At 39.4% G+C, this 26,376-nt stretch overlaps 1 protein-coding gene across 2 annotated transcripts in view; it reads right to left on the reverse strand.

The window, feature by feature from the left end:
* NME7 (NME/NM23 family member 7) overlaps positions 1–26,376 on the reverse strand; it is an 84,059-nt gene that overhangs the window by 31,713 nt on the left and 25,970 nt on the right. For both annotated transcript variants that reach the window (XM_020784914.3, XM_020784913.3), the window contains exons 5-8: positions 24,992–25,042; positions 22,247–22,454; positions 20,340–20,445; positions 6,441–6,505 (exon numbers count right to left, since the gene is read on the reverse strand). In XM_020784914.3, the coding sequence (XP_020640573.2) occupies positions 6,441–6,505; positions 20,340–20,445; positions 22,247–22,454; positions 24,992–25,042 (430 nt within the window). The remainder of the gene's footprint in view (positions 1–6,440; positions 6,506–20,339; positions 20,446–22,246; positions 22,455–24,991; positions 25,043–26,376) is intronic.

Below are 26,376 nucleotides of genomic sequence, written 5' to 3' on the forward strand. Positions count from 1 at the left end.
GGGAGTTTATAATCCCAAATGAGAGCATGAAGGTGGCAGGGATTGAGGGGCAGGTAATCTCTCTGCCAGTAGCTGAGGTACCTGTCAACTTTCAAGGCTGGAGGGGAGCTTGGCGCCTAGCAATTTCATCGACTCTGCCAGCAGCCGTGCTCGTGGGAAATGACCTGGCTGAACATGTGAAACGGGTGCTAGTGATTACACGCTCACAAGCCACCACAGGGACAGTTCAGGGGGGTAATGATGAGCCAGAGACGGAAGCAGAGGGGAGTTCAGAAGCTGTGGTGGAAACCTTAACCACAGACAGCAGATTTGGACAGGAGCAGAAGGCAGACGCCACTCTCCAAAAGTGTTTTGAACAGGTGACTGACGCCCAGCTAACACCTGAAACCCCAGTGAGATTTCTGGAGAAAAAGGGGATTCTGTATAGAGAGACCCTGAGGAACATCTCAAAAGGGGGAGATGGGATCAGAAGTCAACTGGTGGTACCTGAAAAGTATCGCCCCATGATCTTACAAAGGGGGCACTCTGACATGTTTGCTGCACACTTAGGGGTCAACAAAACACAGCAGAGAATCACACAGAATTTCTACTGGCCTGACATAGGGAAGCAGATCAGGGAGTTCTGTAAACAATGCGATGTGTGTCAAAGGCAGGGGAATAACCGCGACAGGACCAAAGCAAAGCTGTGCCCTTTGCCTGTGATTGACACTCCGTTCAAATGCATAGGGGTGGATATTGTGGGACCTTTGCCCAAGGCCACAAAGAGGGGGAATAGGTTCATCCTAACAATTGTGGACCATGCCACAAGGTATCCTGAAGCCATACCCCTGACTAACATTGAAACTAACACAGTGGCCGATGCTTTGGTGGGGTACATGTCCAGGATGGGATTTGCCTCAGAGATAATCACAGATTTGGGCACATCGTTCACGTCAAAGCTCATGAAACGCTTATGGCAAATCTGTGGAATTAAGCTCAGGGAAGCCACTGCCTATCATCCTGAAAGTGATGGGGTAACTGAGAAGTTCAATGGGACTCTAATGCGCATGATTAGGGCTTTCTTGGCAGAGAATCCAAACAATTGGGACCAGAAGCTGCAATCCCTTTTGGTTGCTTATCGATCAGTGCCACAAGCCAGTACCGGGTTCAGTCCATTTGAACTTTTATTTGGGAAAGGGGTGAAGGGGCCCCTTGATTTGATCGAGCAGGGTTGGGGGCAGATCGCCCAGGGTGACCCACAAGACGTTGTGACTTACATAGACACCTTGATGAATGACCTAAGGAGAAACCTAGAGCTAGCAGCAGAGACCCTGCCAGCTCAAAAGGTCAGAAAGAAAGCTTGGGATGACCAGGAAGGCAGGGAGAGGCGCTTTAACCCAGGGGAGGAAGTGCTTTGGCCTAGGCTCTGCAGAGAGAGCAAACTGCAGCTGGGTATCCCAGAAAGAAAATACTTGGGTCACAAGGTAGGGGGAGGAGTGATAAAACCCCTGGAGGCCAAAATAGAAGCTGTTCGTGATTGGCCTAGACCCAACACCAAGAAAAAAGTCAAATCATTTCTTGGGTTGGTGGGCTACTACAGAAAGTTCATCCCGAGGTTTGGCGAGATTGCGGCTCCGCTGACCGATCTGACGAGGAAGAAGACTGATGACAGCATCCCGTGGACCAGCGACTGTGAGGCGGCGTTCCAGAGGTTGAAGAAGGCGTTAATCAACTATCCTGTCCTGCGTGCTCCAGACTTCGACCGGGAGTTCATCATCTACACCGATGCGTCTAACAGCGGGGTAGGAGCAGTTCTGTGCCAGGAGGATGAGAATGGTGACCAGCATCCAGTGTCCTACCTGAGTAGGAAACTCCAAAAAGGTGAGAGACATTTGGCAACCGTGGAGAAGGAGTGTTTGGCCATAGTCTACGCGATCCAGAAGGCCAAGCCTTACATCTGGGGAAGACATTTTGTTCTGTGTACTGACCATTCACCATTGCAATGGTTAAAGACAATGAAAACCCACAATAGCAAACTTATGAGGTGGGCTTTGAACTTACAGGACTATGACTTTGAAGTGAAGGTGGTCAGAGGGTCAGTGAACTGTGTTGCTGACGCCTTATCAAGAAGACCTGAAGAATGAAGACGGCGAAAGAACATGGACTATGTGTATATAAAGATGACAAAAGTTAAATGTACCTGGTTTTAAATTGGTTTGTATTAATAAAGGTAAATTGATGTAATGTATATGGTAAATGTTTAAATGCCTATTTGAAATGTTTAACTTAGAATGTAAGTAAGTATAATATGGTAGGTATAATTGGTGTTGTGTGTTTTATACAGGTTGTTTTTTTGGGAAAAAGCACCTTAGCTTTCCCCCTACAAAACAACTTATAAAGAGGGGAGGTGTTACATAACAGCACTGATGTTACCTGTCTGTCATGGGTTTGGAGGGAAAGTTCCATCCTATGGAGAGTGGAAGGCGGGACATCAGGAGGAGGGGCTGTACTGTATAAATATGTGATGCCTGTGTGGTGAGAGGGAGATGCTGAGACAGACTGTGAGACACTGGGTTGGGACGAAGCAGCAGCTGGGGAAGAAGAAGCTGTTGTGGGAGTCTGGGTGTCTGACAGGGTACTACTGTGTGTCAGAGTACCAGCCTGAAAGGTTCAGGGGTCTGTTGGTTAGCCAGAACTGATGGGTTCAGGGTCTGTGCTTTAAGTTAAAGGTTCTAGGTGAACCAAACTGTATGCTTGTGTGTGTGAGAATAAGCCACGTTACTTTATGTTATTCACCTGATTGTTTATGTTTCCCTGTGTGTATTCAAAATAAACCTTATTCTTTTTATTGTTTAAAAATCCATCCCTGATCTGTGTGACTTTTTATAGGGAATGGTTGGTGGCAGCTTAGTGTAACTGTGTGGCAGATCCCAGTAGGTCTGGGTTTGTCACACTCTTGTCTTCCTGGACCATTCTCTTGACTTCACCATGTTTGTAACCACACCAGTAAATGTCTAGAAGGAGCTGAGTATCACAGTCATTTTAAAGCTGCCTAATTGGTGCTTATTATGCTTGATTGGTGCTCGGTGACATCCACAGGTGTTTTCAATACCTGTTCGAAAACACCTGAATGAACCTCTCTTCTTCAGAGTGGTAGTCTTTAAGGGGTTGAATAATTGTGGCAATGAAGAAACCACAAAAGAAACATTTACTACTATATTACATAAACAACTGATGTTATTTTAGTTGCATTTGGTTCTTTAAAACGTCCTTGTAGGATTTCATTCCGAATACAATTCCAAATGTACACTATAGTCCCTAAACCCCTTTACAGCATTGGGGGTTGAATAATATTTCCAGACATGAACCAGAACAAAAGGTGTGGTAACTATATAGTACTTATTTTGTTGTTTTATATTTCCATTGACTGTAATTTTTTTCAAACAATCTCTACTGTTTGTCTTTGTTTGTATGCTACCATTATACAGTTTAAAATTATTGGCATATAGAATATAGGTAAAAAAAAATAAAATTTAAAAATTAAAATATTAAGATATCTTAACATTTTAAGATCTCTACTATAGTCTTACGATATCTTTCACACTCTTGTCATGAGCAGAAACATAAAGTGTAAACTATTTATAGAAAAAATAGTAAATGAGTAGACAGTATTAACAGATCATATAAACAGCAAAGTACATACATAGCACAACGTAATTATAAACTATGCAAGACTCATGGTAAGAGTTATTCCCATTTTACAGATGAAGAACTGGTAAGGCCAAATTACTATGGCTAGTCCAGGTGAGAGCTCAAATTTAAACTGACATTCAAATTGGACAGAATAAGGTATCATTCAGCCACCTGTTCCAAACTACTGCAGTTACAGAGATACTAAGGCAGCAAGTATGCGGACTGTATATATTCAATATGCATGGAAAAGAAGCAAAGAAGTAACTCTCAATCCCCTCTTTTGTCAGGAGAAGCAGCATGATTTTTCTGAAGGCATACTGTTTACAATCTGAGCCAATCAATTTTTATTCAATTGACTGAATGGCAATTGCTCCCAAGTATTGGGCTCTCTTCCCCAACAATGCTATTCAAAAAGTATAGTGCAGTGACAGGGAAAATGCAGAATCTGAATCAACTAGTTGATCTTTTCAGATTTGCATCAGATTAGCAAGGGGTTCTGATCTCCCACTTGTTTAAAAGTAATGAGACCAATTTACCCATTTAAATTAGGCTGCTGAAATAAAGACAGCTTAGAAGTCGAGGGACATGGTGGCGCTGCAGGTTAAACTGCAGAAGCCTCTGTGCTGCAAGGTGAGATCGGATCCACACGACGGAGTGAGCTCCCATTGCTTGTCCCAGCTCCTGCCAACCTAGCAGTTCGAAAGCATATAAAAATGCAAGTAGATAAATAGGTACCACCTCAGTGGGAAGGTAACGTCATTCTGTGTCTAGTCGTGCTGGCCACTCTATGGATTGGAAACAGGGATGAGCACCGCGCTGTAGAGTCGAACATGACTGAACTAAATGTCAAGGGGAACCTTTATCTTTAGAGGTAACTAGTAGTGGAACTGTGTTGAAAGACCTGTGAACTCAGTTCAGTTGTGATAGCAAAAACAAGCTCAGAATATTCTCAGAGGCATCCTGCTCTTTAACTCTATAACAGTGGTCCCCAATCTTGGGTCCCCAGATGTTCTTGTACTAAAACTCATAAAGGCTTTCACCATTAGTTGTATTGCAGGATTTCTGAGAGTTGTACTCCAACAACATCTCTAGACCCAAGATTGAACACCATTGCTCTAAATGGATGCTTTCTTTATATGCCTCTAGTTTATGGGTACTGGGGTTTCAAAGGGGAGAGTAGATCTAACAAGGCAAAAATCTGCCCATGTCAATGTAACAGAGCTGAAAAAGTCTTTCACATACTACTTAAGGAGTTGCAGGTGAATGGATAAGGAACCCAATATTACATTAAATTAGGTAGGGTGTGAGTGGCATGATCATACGAGGGGGTGCTGACAAGCATTGAGCCTTTCCCAGAAAACATTGAGCTAGGAAGCTATAAATTGCAGGGTGTATTGGCCAATTTGTCTGTATTCAATGATGGAAAAACCAACTACCTATGATTTTAACTTATCTTTCATGTTCAGGTCCAAAGTGAACATGGCAACACCTCCAGAAAATCTCAATGTGGAAGAGCATAGGACCATAATCAAGTTCCTGTTCCTCCAAGGGAAAGATACAAAGCAGATCCATGATGAAATGTCACAAACTATGGGTGACAGTGGCCCTTCATATGCAATAGTTAAATGTTGGGTTGTCAATTTTTAAACTGGCCATTTTGGTATTGAAAGTGAGAAACCCAGTGGAAGGCCTATTTCTGTCTCTGTGCCTGCAAATGTGAAAGTCATCCATGACATGATCATGGAGGATCACTGAATATCAGCCAAAAGTATTGCTATATATCTGAGACTATCATGTGAGAGAGTTGGTGCCATTATCCACAACTACTTGGAAATGAGAAAGCTGGCATCAAAGTGGATCCCCAAACTTTTGACAACCGAACAAAAGAGGAAACATGTGGAGTCATCGGTAGCTGTTTTGGAACATTTTGCAAGAAATGAGTCAGATTTTCTGGGCAAACTGGTAACTGGTGATGAGACATGGATCTCCTGTTATGATCTTGAGACAAATGAACAGTCTAAGGAATGGAGGCACAGTGGTTCCTCCAGGCCAAGGAGGTTCCAAGTGCAAAGGTCGGTGCAAAAGCAAATGGCAACAGTTTTTTGGATAAGAAGGGAGTTCTGCTGGTGGACTACCTCCAACAGGGTTCAACCATCAATGCAAAATATTGCTGTGCTTTATTGACAAAGTTGAGGCAAAACATCAAGGAAAAATGTCGAGCAAAGCTCTCTAAAGGTGTCATCCTGTTGCATGACAACACCTCGTCACACACTGCAGGTGAAACAATGGCAAAACTGACCTCCTTAGGCTTTCAAGTGATGCCCCATCCACCCTAGCCTCCCGACCTGGCTCCTTCTGACTATTATCTGTTCCCCAAACTCAAAAAACACCTAAAGGGACAACGATTTGGGAGTGTTCTGGAGGCAACTAATGCTGCAAATGGGTGGTTACACCAGCAGTCGGAAGAATTTTATTTGCAGGGACTTAGAAGCTGCAGGAAAGATTTCGCAAGTGCATTGACTCCCCGGGGAAATATGTAAAATAGTGTGGCAGTTACAGCTTCCTAACTCAATTTTTTTCTGGGAAAGGCTCAGTACATGCCAGCATCCCCTTGTATGTTAGATACTATGTTTTCATCTTGCAACTACTTTGCAAGATGAAAAGGATAAATGACCAAAAGATAAAGCAAGAAATGCAGAGACAGGATTTTCTCTTTCCACTCCACTATTTCACTAGACAAGAACAAAACAGAAAGAATAAAGAGTTACCATTTGCAAGGCTGAGATTTCAAATCCTCCATTAAGTATTGATGTCACAATTTTTCCAGTCAGACCTGTAAATTGTTTAAAAAATAACAGAATGTCTTAGATTATTTCTTGAGTACTACGTTTTCTAGCAGTAGGATCATCCTTATCATATTGGTTCAAACATTTTATATACTGATATTTATAAAAACATTTGTGGTTTGCATAATTGTCTATGGAATATGAAACAGATAGAGATTAAGGAAAGAAGTTTCTGTTAACCATGAAAATTCAGGACACAGGCAGCAAGTGAATACTATTATTTGGAATCCATGCAATCAAAAACTAAACATGAAGATTTAACTGAAATACGTATGCCTTACTTTCAAGTAATTATGAGTAGAACTGATCAATAATAGGAGTGGGTAACTTTGGTGAGTCCAGGAGCAAAATTTTTACCCTGAGAGCTACACTGACCATGTCTACAATAATCCTGCAAAAATGATACCAGAAGCAAACGAGAGGCCAGTTCTAGTATTGAAAAATGGGTACTCACGAATTTTAATTAAATTTATTTGCCCCCTGTGACTTATTTAAAAGGTGAACTGTAACTTCTGAAGGCTTCCCATAGCTGCAATGTAACTTTTTTTCTCTCCTGGAAAACAATGGACTGAGGAGTGTGGGAGTCCTGCTAAAACAGCGTTGGGCAAGCCACATATGGCAACAGGCTCACATCTTGTCAGCCTATAGTCTGTAACATTAAATGCCCAAAGTCAAGGACATATAAAATCCTGACATATTCTACAAATGACATCCTGTATTTACAGATGTAATCTCCAGGTACTGCCAACTCACTCAATTTGTGCATTCTACTGTATGAACTAATATCAGACTCATTACAATACCTGGCAGTTTGAGGATAAGCAAGGAATAGTGCGAAATGGAAAAATAACTTTAATATGTAAGGGAAAGACAAATCTATATTTGAGCATTAGTATCAATCAGCACTAAAGCACCTGGCAAACAATCGTAAATTATAATTTCTATGAAGTTTTTCACATACATTTCTGCTACTGTAAAATAAATATTTAAAATGTAAGCTAAAAAGCACATGGGTACAGCTGAGTTTGGGGAGGAGAAAGTAGCCAGCAAAACTAAACAGCATTTTAAAAACCAATTTTTAAAAATATAGGCCTCAGTATGTAACAAAAGTTTTTTTAAAATGAGTACATTTTTGAAATGTGATCACTCTAAGAAGCTAAATCAGAGCAGCAGATTAGGTGTTTCTTTAGGATTTATTTTTTAGTGACAAAGTACAAAAGAAATCACTGGCATTACTAAATACAACTGAAGGAATGCAATACTAATCCTGGCAAAAATGCATAACAAATAACTTTAGGTATAAAAAAATCAAGAGGGAAAGATTCTATGTCTCCAAGACAGCATTAGGTTACTAGGCACTAATACAGAACAGATAATCTTCAAGCACCCTTTAATCAGATGAAGTGATGCGGTACATATCTACTTTGCAATTTAACAATTAATTCCCTTGTGCCACACAAGGACAATTCAAAGAAAACAGGATGGTGCATACAAGAGAAGCTGTGGGTTGGAACAGCATGCACTTGTCAAGGTTTGACATTTTGTGCACACAAGTGTTTAAAAAATTAAGGAAGGATGTAAAAAAGTAGCCTTGAAAATCAAAGTGCTTTTAAAATTGAGGCTTGAACAAGAGTTTACTATAGTCATTTCAAAACAGTTAGCCAGCTCTCCAGCCAAGGAAGGTCACTGAACAATAAAATTCCTGACAGTTGACTTTGTTTGTTACAATTTGTAAATATAGAGTTGGCATTTACTGTTTGCACTCTTTATCACTACAAAATTTTGGCTTTCCAGAATTCTAGGATTCCAAATACTGTATGAGACAGAATCTTATTCCTCTACAGTTTATAAAGAATTTAGTAACAATGATGCTAATGTCAAAATGGCAGCTTCAGACTACACCACTCACACTGGATAGCAACAGCAATCAACATGGATTTTCCTCCATAGATTCACTGAGCAATTGTTTGTGTATATATTTTTAATATGCTCAAAGGCTTTTTATTTTTACTTTTAAATGATATATTTTGGTGAAGTACTCTTTGCAATTTCAATGTGCCATTTTAGACTATAAGCTCCTGCATTTTAGAATGCAACTAAAACATTATTTTTGGCTCCTCTACTCTGGACTGAATTCTGATTTAAGCATTTACCTGCAATCTAAGTTTAGTTTTCATATTTGTTTAACATGTTTGTTTAAAACATATTTGTTTAAAAATGCCTACATTTTTTTCATAACTGTAAAACTTTGGGATGTTTTGAATATTTGGAATTTTATTTTTCTTCTTAAGGAATATAGAAGCAATGTAGATATATAAAGTTTGTAGAATTAGACAAGCTGAAGTTGCCTGGAATTATTATAATCATGAAAACAATTATACCTTGATACACAAATAAATTCTGGTATGACTGTCAATTACTGTCTGGTTTCATTATGGAATTAACCCTTTTTTTGGTATAAATGCCAGCTGTGATGAACACAGGCTTTTGATATTTCCTCATAGATCTATAAAATTCTGAAGGGTTCAGGCGTTAGAATCCCTGATCTGACACACCTACTGAGATCAGTCCACATAAGTGTCAGCTATTGGTTCAGAACACACCATCAGTCATGGCTTCTTCTGCTCTTCTCTCTGTTTTTTCTTTCTCTTTGTATCTGGCATCAAAAAGAGCTCATGTGTACCCCTTCCCACTATGGCTGCCAACCATGCCACAGAAACTGCTCCTGAGGATCAAGCGGACAATTCAGACTGAAGGACACATGACACATGCAGGTGGAAGCAAATAGTATGCACCCACAAATTCCAACATGTACACGAAGGAACAAGAGTTTAACTCCTGGCCAATTTATTTTGCAAAGTCAAGATAGGGCACTCTGTGGTCAACAAGACACTGGTGGATTGAAACTCCCAGCATTCCTCACTACTGCCAATGCTGGCTATGGCTGATGGAGGCTCTGCTCTCTCAACATCCAGAGGGCCACACTTTGCCCATGTCTGGTCAAAGCTAATAACAGCACAATCCCATGAAAGATTGTCTCAGAAAGACATCCCATTAAGTTCAGTGGGATGTATTTCCTAGTGAATGTGTTCATCATTATAGCCTAAGACAAGAAGCAATAACTGAGACAAGAAGCAATGACACCCTAGGAAGAGGAAGAATAATTTATGCCACCTTAAGCTGGCACTTTTACTCACTGAAGGGTAATCTCTGGCCAATCATGAGGTAAAAACTACCCAATTTGGCTGTTACTGACTACTTTTTAACTTAGTGCAACATCTAAAATTATCTCCAGCTTTGCAAATAAAACAATTGTGTTACTGTTGTCTATTCTCCATTCACAAAGTATAGGCGGCAGATTAGCCTGCATCAAGTTTTTATATTTACAAAAACTGAAGTTCAGACTCTTCTGTGTTCTGGTAACATTAACTACCCTGGACAAAAACAAACATGACTGCATTACCTACATTAGAGCCACTACTAACTATCTGCTGGCTCTTCAGAACGTATCAAAATGTGATGGGGCTAAAAAAAAACAATAAGAGCAAAAAAAGTTTTTTATTTTTTTCTTTTCTTTGCCAGTCCCTTTTCTTTCCCCTCCATGTTGCCTGACATGGAGATCTGTGGATCTTGAAAGTTTGTACACATTGTTGTATCCTCTGGATTGACTTAATAAAATATATTGCAGCAATATGAATTTTCTTTTATGGTCAATATAGCTGCCCTGTGTCAATGTCTATTCACCAAACATTATTAAAGGACAAAAAAAGCAAAGCTTATTTTAATGGCCAATAATTTTAACTTCTTCATATAAGTTTTATGTGATTTTGAGTATCCACAGTAGGAGTTTAAAGCCCCCTAAAATCAAATTCCATCCATCAAACTCTTCAGAGAATACACAGCAAACTTGTATTAAGGCACTATAACATGTTCATACAGATTTTGTGTGTTTGTTTCCATTTCTATACCACCCCATTAGTGTTGCCACACTCTGGATGGCTTACAACATGTAACAAATACATAAAAAATATGATAAACCCCCCCCAAAATACAATAAAATTTAATCAAATCCTTTCACTAGCTGGAGCTACTTTAAAGAAATACAAAAATTAAATCCCATTTGAACATCTCGGGACAAATTTACATTACTAGAAGCCAGTTTTGTATAATTCAGCTGTAATTAGCTTCCTAAAAACCGAGAGGGATACCTGGCAAACCTCTGTCAGAAACATGTTCCAGAGGAAAGGGGCTATGACCAAGAAATTTTCTTTATGTTTTTTTTTTGCCTCCTTAGGTGTTACAATTCTTAACATCAAGGTTTTGCATGCTTTTGTATGTTTTTTACTCATTTAAAGGTAGCAGAACACTGCCACTTACAATATTGTTCTTGTGCACACATCTTCTAGGAGGCAAGAAGTACTCAAGATTTCCAGCCTAGATTCTGATATTTAGCCATCTAGCCCAATATTATTAACTCCTACTTGCAACAGTTCTTCAGAGTTTCAGAGAAGATTATTTCAAAATTCTAACTGGAGATCATTGGTATCCCTGTATGGTCTCCCATTCAAGTTAACAATCAGGCATAATCCTGCTTAGTTTTTAAAATCAGACAAAATTGTGTGTTTCAAGACAGTGTGGTGATATATTTGCAACCTCATTTAGGAGGCCCAGAAATTGCTTTGGTTTTGCTCTTAAATAGAGGCAAGATTTTTCAGGATACATTCTACACCCTGTACCCACTCCATACTTGTGCACTGAGACTGTTGAATCTACGAGTTCTCAGGAGGGGAGTGTGGTGTAGTTTTAAATTCCTAATGAATTTCCACATCTTCATCAAGCTGCTTCACAGAGAACACCATATCTTCATAAATCCTTTTTAAGGAGAAAGGCGGGGTAAAAGTACTTTAAATAAATAAATAAATAAATAAATAAATAAATAAATAAATAAATAAATAAATATCTGAAAAGCCACAGTGGGAAGTTTTAGGATTCTAGGAGATTCACAGGAAAATTTTGTTGCTGAATTTGACGCAGAAAACTGGATATACCCAACTCCCAAAATTCATTTCATAACAAGTTTTCTATGCTCCCATCCTGCAGCTTGCCCTGAAACACTGTGATCTGGTGTCAGATTTCCAGAACTACAGCTAGAAGGAATATCAGTTACTTCAGTAGAACAAATGCACAACTTTCAAAAAGCACTCCAGCAAAATTTTAACAAGGTACCATGTTCAGAACAGAGAGTTTGTAATTGTGCTTATCAACTCACTTTTAGGGATCAAACTAGAGGTTAAAGGGAATGCATATAATCCTAAAATTGACCCATTTCCCCTCCCACAGTGAGATTCACACATCTAACTGATCAGACTTGTAAAGTGAGCCTATTTTTATCTCCTAAGGACCAGTCACAAAACAAAGCATGTTAAACGCAAGGAAAATCCCATATTATGACAAACAGATGTATTTCATCACTTGAAGGATTACCTCCTCCAAAAATGTGCTATTTGTTTCATTATACTTCCTTTCACTGCGGTTTGTTTACAACTCCTTTTTCCAAGTGACCATGACAACACCTCCCCTTTTCCACACCACAAGAACTGTATGCTCATAATCACATATCCCTTTGAACTAAAGGTGGACACTTATTTCAGTTATCTGACAGGCTTAATTGTGAGTCATTACAAATTTGTTTGAAGCTTTTATGTAGTGCTTTGAATAAATAATATTTACATCTGAAATTAAAATGGTATGCTCTCCATAGTCCAATAATAACAATAATTATGTGCCATCAAGTGAATTTTGACTTATGGTGACCCTTTTCACGGTTCCATAGTTTACAATATCAGTATCCACCTTGGCTAACTGCTTTCTCTTTCTTCAATTTCAAAATCTAAGCATAAACAAAGAAGATAACATATTTGGACAGAAGGAAAGGCGATAAAGAAGAAGTTTTAAAAAATCACATCGTCCTTTCTCCTTACAAATGCTAGGGAGGGAACGTTCCTGGCAAATCCCAGAATTATCTTGTCAGAGCCTCAATGTATCAAGCACAAGACCCAATTTAAATAGAAGACACTTCAAAAGGTTAGTTTAAAGATTTCTGACATACAGCGTTGCACTCACAACTGTGCATATGAACAATGATTAATACATAACTTGCACATCTTAGAACTCAAGAGGTAAAACAGTAGTCATGCGCTTGACAGCAATCTTCCTGTGAAATGCTGCAAGGATTACAATTTCATGCAAAATGCAAAGGAAAAGGTCTGCATCTTTATCACACCACTTGCCTTCAACCATATTTTATAGTCTTTGAAGTATAAAAGATACACTCTAGAACAGTGGTTCTCCACCTTTTTCAAGCCACAACCCTTTTTATAATAGTCAAGTAATCTACGACACCCCATTTTACTCAATGATAATTAAATTGCAACAAGCAGCAGCAGAGCTAAGCTCTCTGCTTATTTTTGAAGCCTTTGCTCTGCTTTTTCAAACAGGAGAAAACAACCAGTGTGTGTAGCTGTGGACATTTGGAGAACATACATGTTCTTTTACAAATTGTCAGATTTAGATTACCAATCCATAACTACTCCTCTACCAAGCAAGGCTGACTATGAGCAACAGCACTCCCCATGAAACCAGTAAACATGTGTTAATGTACAGTATATCTTTTAAAACTGCCATAGCATAAAGAGCTGAATTATTTGAAGCCACCATTCTATACCTAGCATATTTTGTAAGATATGTTCATATCTTAAATTGGCTTTTACTGGTGAAATCCACTGCTTAGTATAATAAGCTGCATTAGAGTTGGTCCACTGTATCACTTGGGACTTGGTGAGTCAACTCCTCTTTAAGTTCCATTGATACATACAGACCTACTCTAGTTGTGATGTATTTTGTTTAAAGTAGGTAGCAACTAGACTCATTTAAATCAATGGAACCTATGGAGGAGTTTACTCATCAAACTGCCATTGGTTCACAGGGCCTAGTCCAGCACAATTTACTACTCTAAGCAACTGGATTTCAGCCAGTGAATCAGATCAGTGACCAAGTTAGTAATGTATCAATAACTCTGAGTAACAATGGTACTTAATGGTCTTAAGTAGGGGTCTTTCCCAAACATGCTTCCAGAGAGCTTTATATAGAGATACCAAGGAATAAATCTGAGATCTCTCTCTAATCTTCCATGTGTTCACCAAAGAATGGAGAAAACCAGTGCAGTGAAACGGACAGTTTTGGCTTAAGATTCAAGACAACAGAGTTCAAATACCAACCCAGCCATGGAACTGGGTTGTGCAACAGTAAACGCGCCCTTGAACCTCTCAGGATGTGGTGGAAATATTCAGTTTAAGATGTTTTTAAAAATGCCACTCTTCTCTGGGAAACAAGGTAATCCAAATCCATGGACCTAAATAGTTATCCCTATTTTTGAAAAAGTAACAATAGGCAGATAGCAGGGCTAAGACTATGAAGATTTCACATCCATCGAAGAACAGCTTTCTATATCTCCCCTTAGGGAGGATAATTTATACAAGGTCACTGCAGCACCTTATTTTGCCCAGTTAGAGCAGCCCAGGCATAGAAGGGCATTTACTCTGGCCTGGCTTAACACACTACCTTCAGCAGTGCAGGAGGGACGGTATAAAAAGATCCCCTGGGCAGAGCGCCTTTGCCCATGTGGAATGGGGCAGATAGAAACAACTGAACATGTCCTGTTGCGGTGCACATTTTACAAGGATGTACGTTAAGAACTTGTCTCCCCTCTGACTGGCCGATTTCCCGGTTGTACAGAGCAACAATGTATGCACATGCTGCTGGTCGGACTCTAATCCCATACTTACACATAGGGTTGCCAAATTTCTTACTGCTGCAATGGGCATTAGAAAAAAGACCCTAAAAGTGGATGAGCCTCTGTAGTTAGACATGGTTTGCTAGAAATTCTGGAATTGCTATAGGGGAGATGTTTTGATGCTGTTGTTCACCTCAGAACTGAGTATTTGTATTTGATCCCAAATTTTTTGTATACCTCTGTATATTTATATATTTCAATGTTTTATTTGTGGCTGGTCTTCGACCGTAATAAAGTTTTATCATATCAGTTTTATCATTATCTATAGAAACACAAAATCCTGGGAGTAACAAGATAAAAGTCAAATGATAAATTGTTCATCATATCTTCAAAATAAAAGCTCACATACCATTGTTCAAAAGATCTGTTACTTCTAGACATAATCCAGTTATTCAGCTGCCATTTTTTTGGTATCAAGCAGAGTATAGTAGATAGTGAAGAATTCAAGTTTGTCTTTCATCACTTATATTCTGCTAAAGCCCTTCCCTGTTATTCAAAACTCCAGGTTCAGATACCCTGGAAGGAAAAATACATTCTGCTACTAAATTGTCAGTTACAACCTTTGCTTACAAAATGTCACAAAAATATTTCCCGCTTCTAGTTTCATTACCAAATATTGCATGCTAATAATTTTTTATGATGACATTTAAGGTAGAGCTGAACTTGGTTCTTTATCTGGCCACCAGTTTCTTCCTGCATCCTGTCAGACACTAACAGAGCTCTCACATGCTACAGTACGATATACCTTTGATCATTATGTCATGTTTCTGTGGCAGGTGCTCTAGTTGCTAGGGTCTGGCTCTTTGGCTGCCTAGCAACAGGTATTTCTTTATTCTACTCAGGAGCTGATCAGTCACTGCAGAGATAAAACAATAACTTTCCCACGGGTTTGTCATTAGATAGAAATCCTATAAATGAGCTTGTGGACTTTAAAACAAGCCTCTGAAAGAGACTCTACCCTAAAATTAAATATGTCTTACATACAAGATTAGATTCAGGCTTTTACTACACAGGTCAATTGCAGCTACATTACATGGCCAAACAGATGGTAATAAATGTGCCACATTTTTGCACAGGTGTGAAATGAAGGGATGGAACAGAAATATTTAATAATTTTAAATATTAAAATGGTAGAAAACTCTAAGACACAGAGCACTTCAACATCCTATAATGTAACTGAGCAACTGCAGGCACTCCTCACTTAACAACCAAGTTCCGTTCTTACAACTAGGTTAAGTGAACTTATCAATAAGTGGGGAGCAGTAATAGTGTATAAAGGAGTAACATCATGTGCTGTTGAGAAGAGGTGTGGCGAAAATGCAAGCATGGATTTATGAGGCTTGTAAAGGGTCATAAATCCAAGTGGTCATTAAACAGGTAGGTTGTTAAGTGAGGAGTGCCTGTATATAGCCAACAATCAGATTAATTTGAGTATGTGGAAAAACAAAGAACAGGCCATGTGTTTAAGGCACTAAAACCTGAGCAAATCTTAAAAACCGCAGCCTCAGTTCTTCTCTCTTGATAGAATACTTTAGTATTCTCTCTGTTGTTGGTTTTTACAGTGACTGACAATATTGGGGCAACAGGAACTGGGGTGAGTTGCAACTACCATATTCTATGAGCACGCTATTCTATAGAACAGCTATGAGAAGCTATATGAAAAAATAAAGCTCACAATGCTTTTGTGCAGTCTTTCATTTGGATGGTGCCATCTGTGCAGTCCTACTAATTCCCAGTTCTATTAAGTCTGTAAACTATCAGCAATTCACTCCATCTTCACACAATTTATGGATGACTAGTGCTCTAAACCCTCTGTAGGCAAGAAGTATGTATCTCATTCTGCAAGCAAATTGGAAATAACATTGGTCCTAACTAATGAACTGTCCATCAACAACAACCCTGTTGCAGAAAAATGTAAGGCATTTGATCATCTTTGGATTACAGACATCAGTATTTCAGGCTGATGATAAAATGCTATGTGAACCATTTTGTCATAATCAATGACCATTTGCTGTCACTGATTAACAAGGCTGCTTACCTGAAAATAATCTAGAACAATAGTTCCCAACCTTGGGTCTCCAGATATTCTTGGACTAAAATTCCCAGAAACCTTCACCACTACCTGTGCTGGCTAGTATTTCTGGGAGTTGTAGGGCAAGAACATCAGAGGACCCAAGGTTGGGAACCACTGATCTAGGAGAAAACAGAATGCAGACCTGATGAAAACAATGAGCTCAAACAGTCCACCCACACAACACTCATACAATCAACAATTGTTCATTACTATTGCTTAATGATGAAAATCCATGCTGACTCTTTTCTATAAAATGTGTGGGCGCGCACGCGTGAACATACACTGGCTGGACAGCTCAGTGGTTTAGGTATCTGGCTGTGGAAGCAGATGTTCACTACTGTGGCTCCTAGGAGAAGAGCCAGAATACATAGCCATGGGCAATTTGCACATCCCCGAGGCACCCCCAGAAAAAGGGGATGGTAATCCACTTTTGTGTCTACCTAGAAAACCATGAAAAGAGTTGCCATAAGCTGGAATCAACTTCTTACATCATAATCACCAGCACCATCATCTCCGCAGTTGCCCTCCCACCAAATATGAAACTACAGTACTTTGCTATTTAAGCATGTGGAAGGGAGACAAGCAGAACTAATTATGCATATATGTCTATCACTAGATGACTGTCAAGGGATGCCTAGTTTAATTCCAATTATTATAACAGGCACCTACGTATTACAGAGCCTAGAAGGGTGTTTGGGTAAACATTCACAATACGGTTTCAACAAACATTTACTTCTTACACAAATTTGTTTTAGACGCTGTAGACGGCAAAACCAAATAGTATAATCATATTGCACACACTCTCTATTTATTTTTCCATATATGATGCTAGGGAAAAGAATTATAGTCTATATGTGGTTGTGTTCAGATATCAACTATTTCAGCTAATCAGATGAAGATGCAAGAGGCCTATCGAACACTAAGATACCATATTTTTAATAAAATCAAAAGGAAGAGAAATAGTCTTAGTCAAACTCTCCTTTAGTTTTTAACATTCTATGATAATATGCTAACTGTATGTCTTAGTATTTCTTACTGCCTATGTAAATTCATCTTTGTTGCTGTTGTTTAGTCGTAAATTCGTGTCCGACTCTTCGTGACCCCATGGACCAGAGCACGCCAGGCCCTCCTGTCTTCCACTGCCTCCCGGAATTGGGCCAAATTCATGATGGTAGCTTCAGTACCACTGTCCAACCATCTTGTCCTCTGTCATCCCCTTCTTCTCTTGCCTTCACTTTTTCCCAACATCAGGGTCTTTTCCATGGAGATTCCAAAGTATTGGAATCTCAGCTTAAAGATCTGTCCTTCCAGTGAGCACTCAGGGTTGATGTACTTTAAAATGGATCGGTTTGTTTCCTTTGCAGTCCAAGGGACTCTCAAGAGTCTCCTCCAGCACCACAATTCAAAAGCACCAATTCTTCGGTGGTCAGCCTTCTTTATGGTCCAGCTCTCACTTCCATACGTCACGACAGGAAAAACCATAGCTTTGACTATTCGGACTTTTGTCAGCAAGGTGATGTCTCTGCTTTTTAAGATGCTATCTAGGTTTGTCATCACTTTCCTCCCAAGAAGCAGGCGTCTTTTAATTTTGTGGCTGCTGTCACCATCTGGAGTGATCATGGAGCCCAAGAAGGTACATTGTACTTAAAAAATTATATAGGCAAGTAGATGATGAACATTGTACAGACCATGGGCACTTAAAACTGTAGGCACTTAAAAATAACTATAATTGCTCCTTAGACTATTCAAAGAGGAGCATCTCAACTATAAGCTAATTTGAAAAGTAAGCCTAATGCACTTGCCTTTGTAAGTGTGTTTTTCCATACGATGGCTGCAGTTAGCACATTAGCCTGACTGAAATTTTTAATTTTCACCTCATAACTTTATTTACACAAATCATAACTGTCAATGGAGAGGAAAGCCCAAAATTAAATGTTATAAAACAATTGAGAGCCTATTAATATACCTTCTAAATCAATCACATATTTGCATAGAAAATATAACATAAATTATGGGAAATTCTCTTATCCACCAGTCCATCTAGCTGAACCAACTAGTACACCGACTGTCAGATGATTCTCCAGAATTTCAGACAAGACACTTCACCAGTTCTCTCTGGAACTTTGAATGAAAACACATGCCCTTCCACTGAGCTACAACCAGATCGATTTTAAAATTTCCAGAACATTTGCAATAGGGTGAAATAAAAGAAAATGACAGTGGCTCTCAAGGCTTTTAAGGCACAGTCCTTCCAGACATAATTGGAGAAATCAGGGACCAAACCTGGGGCTTTCTGCAATGACAGCATATGCTCTGCCACTTTGCTACAGGGACTCTGTCCAAAATGTTTCATATCCAAGACAGCTTAAGTACCTGTTCATCTGAAGACCTAACCTTCTTTATGTTTCAATTATGGCAGAAGCATGTCCAATGGAGACTTGACAACATGTCTTTCTTTAGGCACATATAAACTATGGGATTGTATGCTGTTAAGGCTAAGTTGGCACCATCTTTCACAAGGTTCTATTTTTATTGTCTTTTTTTTTAACTAAATAGTAAAATAAAATATTAGGATATATTTCTGTAGCAATAGTGAGAACATCATTAACTGCTAATATAGTACAGAATCACTCCCACCTCCACAGTCTTTTGTGTAATTTGGTCACTATACCTAATTTAAACATGCTGTTGGTTAGACAAGAGATAAGAGCTGTAAACTATTCAAAATTTTTTACATCCTGCATGTTATGAGATACAGTAGAGCTGGCTGGATAGTTCTGTGGTTTAAGTGTCTGGCTGCAGAGCCAGAGGTTGGGAGTTTGATTCCCCACTGTGTCTCCTGCAGAGCTAGACTGTGTGGCCTTGAGCAAGCTGCACACTCCCACGGTGCCTGCAGAAGAAGGGAATGGTAAATCACTTCTGAGTACTCTCTATCCGAAAACCCTGAAAAGAGTCACCATAGGTCAGAATTGATTTGATAGCACATGATAATTTTTATTATATACTAATCATGAGATATGTATGCAGATACAAACGTTAGAATTTTGATTCTGTGGTAGATCTTTTCAATGATTAAGATTTTGAGGAGGCACATATACAGCATGACATCATGGTAGAACTGATTATATCCCTCAAGCCCCCCCCACACACACACACACAGAGTTTACTTAACCTATTTAGACCACTCTGGTTCAGAGAAAAGAGAAAAATGTGTAATTTATTAACTACTATACATATTATGTGTGTGTTCTATGCCTTCAAGTTAGAACTGACTTGTAGCGAACCAAATAGGGCTTTCAAAGTAAGTGAGATTTAAGTGGTTTTACCAGTCCCACTCCCCCAGTGAATTTCCATGGCCAAGCAGGGATTCAAACCCTTTCCTCCATGAGTCCTAGTCCATCCCTCTATCCACAACATCACAGTGGGAATCTGGACATTCTAGGGACTCAAAAGAAAGGGGTTTTCATTTCTTCCTTTACTCAACGGCTAAAAGTTGGAAAAACTTCAGAGATGACAAGACAAGTATATGAAAAGATAAATGTAACATAAATTGCCATTTTTAAAAAAATTAAAAATAATCCTGCTATAAATATAAACATTTTTCTGTTGTAAATACTGCGAAATCTCACTTCATATTTAAATATCAGTAACAAAATAAATATTTACAAAGTACACTAAATATTGATGATACTTCATAAGTTGTATATAATTCAAAATATTTTGTGTTATTTTAGTTTTATTCTATTTTCAAAATTAAGCAATAAAAATAAAATAGGTTTCAAGATCCTTTTCTGTTATTTAAAGAAAAATTGTAAAACAACAGAAAGTCTTAAGCTATGTAGTTGTCCAACTAAGAAGACATGACAAAACACAGGTTAAGACTCATGCAACTTACCATCTTTAACTGCATGAGGCTTAATAATGCAACAAGTACAGTCCGTATATTTTGCAGTGTTGGCAGGTCCACGACCTCCACTAGATGGAAAGAACAACTCCAGCTCCTGAAAATCATGGAATTAAAATTAACAATGTGCAACTGCATGGCTCATCACTAGAACACATTCACTGTCTTTATGGTGGTTAATTTTTTAAAAAATGGGGTGAGATTGAGGCTCGGGAGTGGCAGAGGAAATTAAGGGAAGAAAAGGAGGTAGTAGGAAGGGAAGAGAGAGAACGACTGGCATGGCAAGTGCAGGAGGCGAAGAGGAGAGACTACCGGATGGACCCTGGTCCCTCTTCTACCAGACCCGAAATATGGGATGGACTGACCCGACCGAGGATGAGACCACCCCCCTCCTGGATGGAGAAGCCAGAGAGGTCCTGAGAGAAGAAGGGGTAACAGGTTGGTCAGGACCCTGGGACAATAAGGACACAAACTCATTTTTGAGAGACACTTGGACACCCCTGTCTGACCCGTTGGCGACAGGCAACAAGTTGTGGAATAAATGTTCAGACAGTAATGTTATATTGAATACTTCAATAAACCTTTCTCCTAGTTCAAAGTTAAAAGAGACTTGTGATTTTATTGTGGAGACCGATGTTCCAAAAATTGAACCCTCACAAATACATACATAGCGCAGGTAATATATGAATATTACATTTAGCTATCCTGATTCATAGGCATTGATAGACTTATTTTCCAAGAATTTGTCAGGTTCTTACAAGAGCTGTCTGAGTTTGCAGTTATCACTGTGGGCAAAATCTTTCTGCATAACTTTGACCAGCATAAGCCAGATCAGGCACCAGGAACATTTAATTTAAACGTACAGAAAGTTTCCACCCCAATCTTTCAGGTTCTGAGACTCCCTAGAGCTCCTTCTGCATTTGCAAAATCTTTGAGAATCTCATGACACAGGGCAGGAGCCTTTATTAGGCAATCTGGTGGCAATTTTTAAATTATTATTAAAATAATTTTTACCCCATCCCAATCCTGAGGCTCCCAAAGGCTTTCTCAGGGCAAAAGAGAACCTAGAGAGCCTTGAAATCTAAAAAGTCAGGGGGGGTTAGAAATGTTCCATGAGTCTAAATTAAAAACCACCAGCACAAAGTTATGCCAACATGATTTTGCCCTGTATTTTGTGGCAGCAAGTCCCACAGTTCAGTTAAGCACAGTGTGAAGAAGGGCGTCCTTTTCATCTTCAATGGGAAGAAAAACGTACTATTTTGACAAACATCCAGACTGGGTGGAGGTGAAACCAGGTGCAACAAGAGCAGGTGTAAATACCCACTGAGAGCAGCAACCCACTCAATAACAATATTTTATGCATTAATGTAGAAAAAAATTATAACTGTTTTCACAGTTGTGGCTTTTTTGGATTAAGAGGGGTATTGGTACTTAAAAGCAGGCTTTGCGTTGACCATCTACTGGGAACATGTGTGCTTTGCGGGAATACTGGTATTCCTACCTTCAAGGGTTGACAGGAGAGCCAAAGTGCTTAACCTTGTGGATTTCTGGTGACTCAGTGGAAGCACTGTTTAGTCATGTTGAGACTGAGGTGTTGGGAGGGTACCAGGTAGAAAGATTCCCCCAGTCATCAGCACATCTGGCCCTCCTGGACTTCACTCATGCCGGAACAATCAGGGTAGGAGAGCTCAGTGTTTGTTTGTTTGTTTGTTTCCCGCCCATCTAGAGAGCATCTACTCTGGGCGGCTTACAACAAGATTAGTGTGTATTTCCCTGACCCAAGAAACCTTGACATCAACCGTGTTTTAGACTGGCAGCTGTTATCAGCTCTAGCCACCCCAGGCAATAGTGAGACCTGATGGAAGTTGGAATAGCAAATAAGATTTTAAAAAACTTACCCTAGCAGCAGAAGCAAAAGAATCAGGGCCATGAGCCACATTTCTTATACCATCAGTTCCAAATTTTGCCCTAATGCTATCTGGAGCGTCAGTTCTGGCTACAGATGAGTTTGCAGGGCCCAGGAGATTTTTCCATTTATTGATGGCATCATCCCCCAAAATCTCTAGGGCAACAATGGGACCACTTGTAATAAACTCAAGTAGCTCACTGCAAAGAGAAAATAGATGAATCAGAATGCACAGGAAGCCAACAGTTCAGGCATGGTTCTATCCCCCTAAATAGAATAGAAGTCACAAAACACCAACCTAAGATGGCCAGAGTAAACATTTAGTAATTATATTTTCTAGATTAGATCAGGTACACAATCACAATTTCTCACAGAGCTTTAAGAAAGTCTAGTTTCCTCATTATGAAACAAGATCAGAAATCATTATAATCTATAATATTTGTGAAAACAGCTAGCACTGAAACAAGCTGAAAACTGACTCACTGGTTACCCATGATTTCTTATCTTTACTATTGTTTCATGGCTGATTAAGTAGTACCAGCCTCCCAGCAGGCTGCATGGTACAGAAGACTTGCCAAATCTATTTGGACAGCCAAGCAAGCTTCTCTCTCTGTAAATCTCCTCTCACTGTTACAGCCCGTATATGGACAACTATCTTCAATCAGAAGTCATGACCATCAACAAAACTGAGGCAGAGACTAAACCCCATATCAAAATAGGTGCACAGCACTGTTGAAAAGAGTTGGCACTGGGCAGCCTACTATTAGGAACAGCAGAAACATGAAAAGTTAACAGAAGATCAGTGGTGAGGATATATTTGAATTCCATCCTTCCCACGGAATATCTTAAAACAAAATGCAGGGTTTTTTTACTTTAGGAACACAGAAAGCTTATCTTATGAGTCTAATATAGCCCAAGGGAGGTAACTACTGAGCATATGTGCTTCTTCCAGTCAGTGACTGACAATGCTGTAAAGATGTTAACAAACCTCTATTGGTGTTCTAGGAGTGTTTTATAAATCTATTTGCAGGGTGAGGTGCATTTTGGATGGGAGTGCTGCTCAGGATAGAAAAACTAACATTAGCCTCCTCAACAACCTCCGTACATTCACACATTGAATGTACCACCATCCCCGTACCCCTTGTGATTAAAACAGTTAAAAGCTGCCACTGGTTCAGTGGAGGCTTTTAAAACTCTAAGTGCATTGAATTAAGGGGGAATGTATATAGGAAAATGCATCAATTAATCATCAAGGATGCATACCAGTAGTGGGGTGTCTCTGCCCAATCTGAGGTGTGGCCCCACTCACTGCTGACATGTCCCATCTACCAGAAAAATAAGTCAATACCTGCCCCCCAATGCTCTCCACTCCTACTAAAGCAGATAAAGCTGAATAAGCTGAAAGAATTTGTTTATCCCATCCTTCTTATCCAGTCTCCCAATGCTGCTCAACTACAACTGCCACAACTTCTGACATTAGTTATAGTGGCTGAGTGAGATGAGAGATGGAACCCAAAAGTATCTGGAAGGGTACATGTTCCCCAACCCTGCCACAAAACCTCAAGCAGAAGCCTTTGCTATCACTCACTACACAATCCTTTTCACTAATGATGGTAGGAGGTGAATCTCAGACCTTTCCCATCTAAACTATCAACCACTGCCCATCTCCATTTATGTGACAACATCAACTTCCAAGTAATTTACTCCTTGTTACTTAAATGTATATACAGTACTACATTACATGCTGCCATGGCAACTTCTGAAATTACTAAAAACTAACATAAGAGAAGTCTAAAATGCATATAAACAATCTCACTGGAAACTAACTATAAGACTTTAAAACAGCACCCAATGCCTCAAAACAACATAGACGGAAACTCACTCACTCACTCACTCACTCACTCACTCACTCACTCACTCACTCACTCACTCACTCACTCACTCACTCACTCATTCAACCACCCAATTAGTGGCAAACCACTGCTCTGGGCAGCTTAGAAACTTGAAACTTAAACGTAAGAACCCACCCACCACCTATCCTAACAAAATGACCTAACAGCCCCCACAAAAAGCCCACAATGGTGATGACAAATGCAGACAGAATCAAAATATAATATAAATAACGACAATTATAAAGGGAAGAGATCTTAAAAACTTCTCTAAAAAGTGTGCTTTATTTTCTTTCAAAATACTGGAATGTAAGGCATTCCACAAGGAGTGTCAAAATCTGCTTAAGAACCAGCACAGATAGGGCCAGGCATACCTCTATGGGATAAGAGTTTAAAACACATGGGAACTACTAAAAAAGCACTGTCTTTAGTATCTGCTCTCCTGATGGGCCTTGACAGCAACTCTATGAGAAGTATTTAGTGCATCTTATGGCCCAGGCTTCATATGCCTACAGACAGACCTTGAAATACCCGATCCCAAACTGTTTTAAGGTTTGAAGGTCTAACTAGCAAGGTACTGAAGGATCACACTGTGGCTACTGCTAACATCATAAAGAATCTGGGTGGTGGGGAAATATGTGTCAGCCACTACTGATCCCACCAAGTGTGGGAGAGAACGATGGAGTAAGCCAACCTGGCAAGCCCCTTCAGCCTTCCACTCCTACCAAAATACTGTCCACAATATTTTCCTAAAAACTGTCATAATCAATAAGACACATGCAAAAGTCAATCTATGAATCTTTATTCCAATGAGTACAACTATCCAGTTTGCTGTAATATATACTTACTTATAATAAGGTTTAGCTTGGTGGTCTGCATGGAAATCCATTGCTTCTCCTCTACCAAAAATTAAAAAATGTTTTACAATAAATATCTCCATTCATGCTTCTATGAAAACATACATGCATAATTATTTTTGATTTGAAAAATTACAAGCAAAGTTTTACTTGTACACAGGATTTCCCATGCCCATTGTAAGCCTAGAAGGAACTGCCTTATACCAGGCCTACCTCATCATCTCAGTCTGCACCAGCTAGCAGAGGGGTCTCCAGGGTTTCAGAGAGAAATCTTCCCAAAGCTTTCCTGGAGATGCCGGGGACCTAGGATTTTCAATGCAAAGCCTGTTTTCTACTACAGACCCATGTCCTTCTCCCACTAAAAACTTCTGTGTTCCCATTATAAAACAGGAGAGCTCCTAGAACAGTATGCTTTGAGAATAGCATGGGGACTTTAGCTGAATTGGAGAAAAACAAATTCCTTGGCCTTTCTTAGGTCAAAGTGCCTTCTAACTAATGTGAGGGGTACTTTAGATACACTGCTATATGTTATAAATGCAATAAATTAGAAGTAGATGCTGGCAGGCAAAGATGTGGTTGGTTATTCCAAATCAGTATGTGACTCAGCCCATTCCACTACTGGCATCTTTTGAAATATGTTGCCTGTGCCTTGTCTGCCTTTCTTTTTGAATCCTGTTCTCTTGTCATTTACTAGTTCCTTTGTTCTTCTGGAAGAGTATTGCTTCCATTTTCTTTTTTTATTGTCTCTCTTCCTAGGATCTTCTGTCCATCCTGCTTTTAGGGCCAAAGGTATTCAACATCAAAGAGTCAGCATGGCATAGCAGCTGTTACATTTGAGTGAGAGTCAGAAGACCTGGATTAAAGTTCTCACTCAAGCACATTGAGCACAATGGGTTAGTCATCTGGGGCAGTCACACCTGCCTTCTCCACCAGGCCCATCTCACAACAGTCTTGTGAGGTTAAAGTTAGGAAGGAGGAAGACTGCATACTGTCTTCAACTTGCTGGAGGAAATCCAAGATACAAACTTAACTAACAACAAGCTAATAAATAACTAGCAATATTCAGATAATTTAGAATATTTATGAACATGCTAATTGCTGCGGAACCCACTGCTGTGGTGAAAAACAGTGCAGGAGAGCTACTGGCTCCATGTTTTGTTTATGAGCTTCCCAGAGAAAATCAGTTGGCCAAAACAGGGAATACAATACTGGACTTGATAGACTTCTGCAGGGCTCCTTGTAATTTTTTTCTCCTTGTATTATTAAAATATATCTATGTATTATAGTGCTTGTTAAATGTGTGCAATTGTTTGAATTAGATCTGGATTGTTAGCTATGAAAAACTGTTTTGCTTATTACAAAAAACACACTAATCT

This window comes from Pogona vitticeps, chromosome 3 (assembly GCF_051106095.1).
Source record: "Pogona vitticeps strain Pit_001003342236 chromosome 3, PviZW2.1, whole genome shotgun sequence".
NCBI lineage: Eukaryota > Metazoa > Chordata > Lepidosauria > Squamata > Agamidae > Pogona > Pogona vitticeps.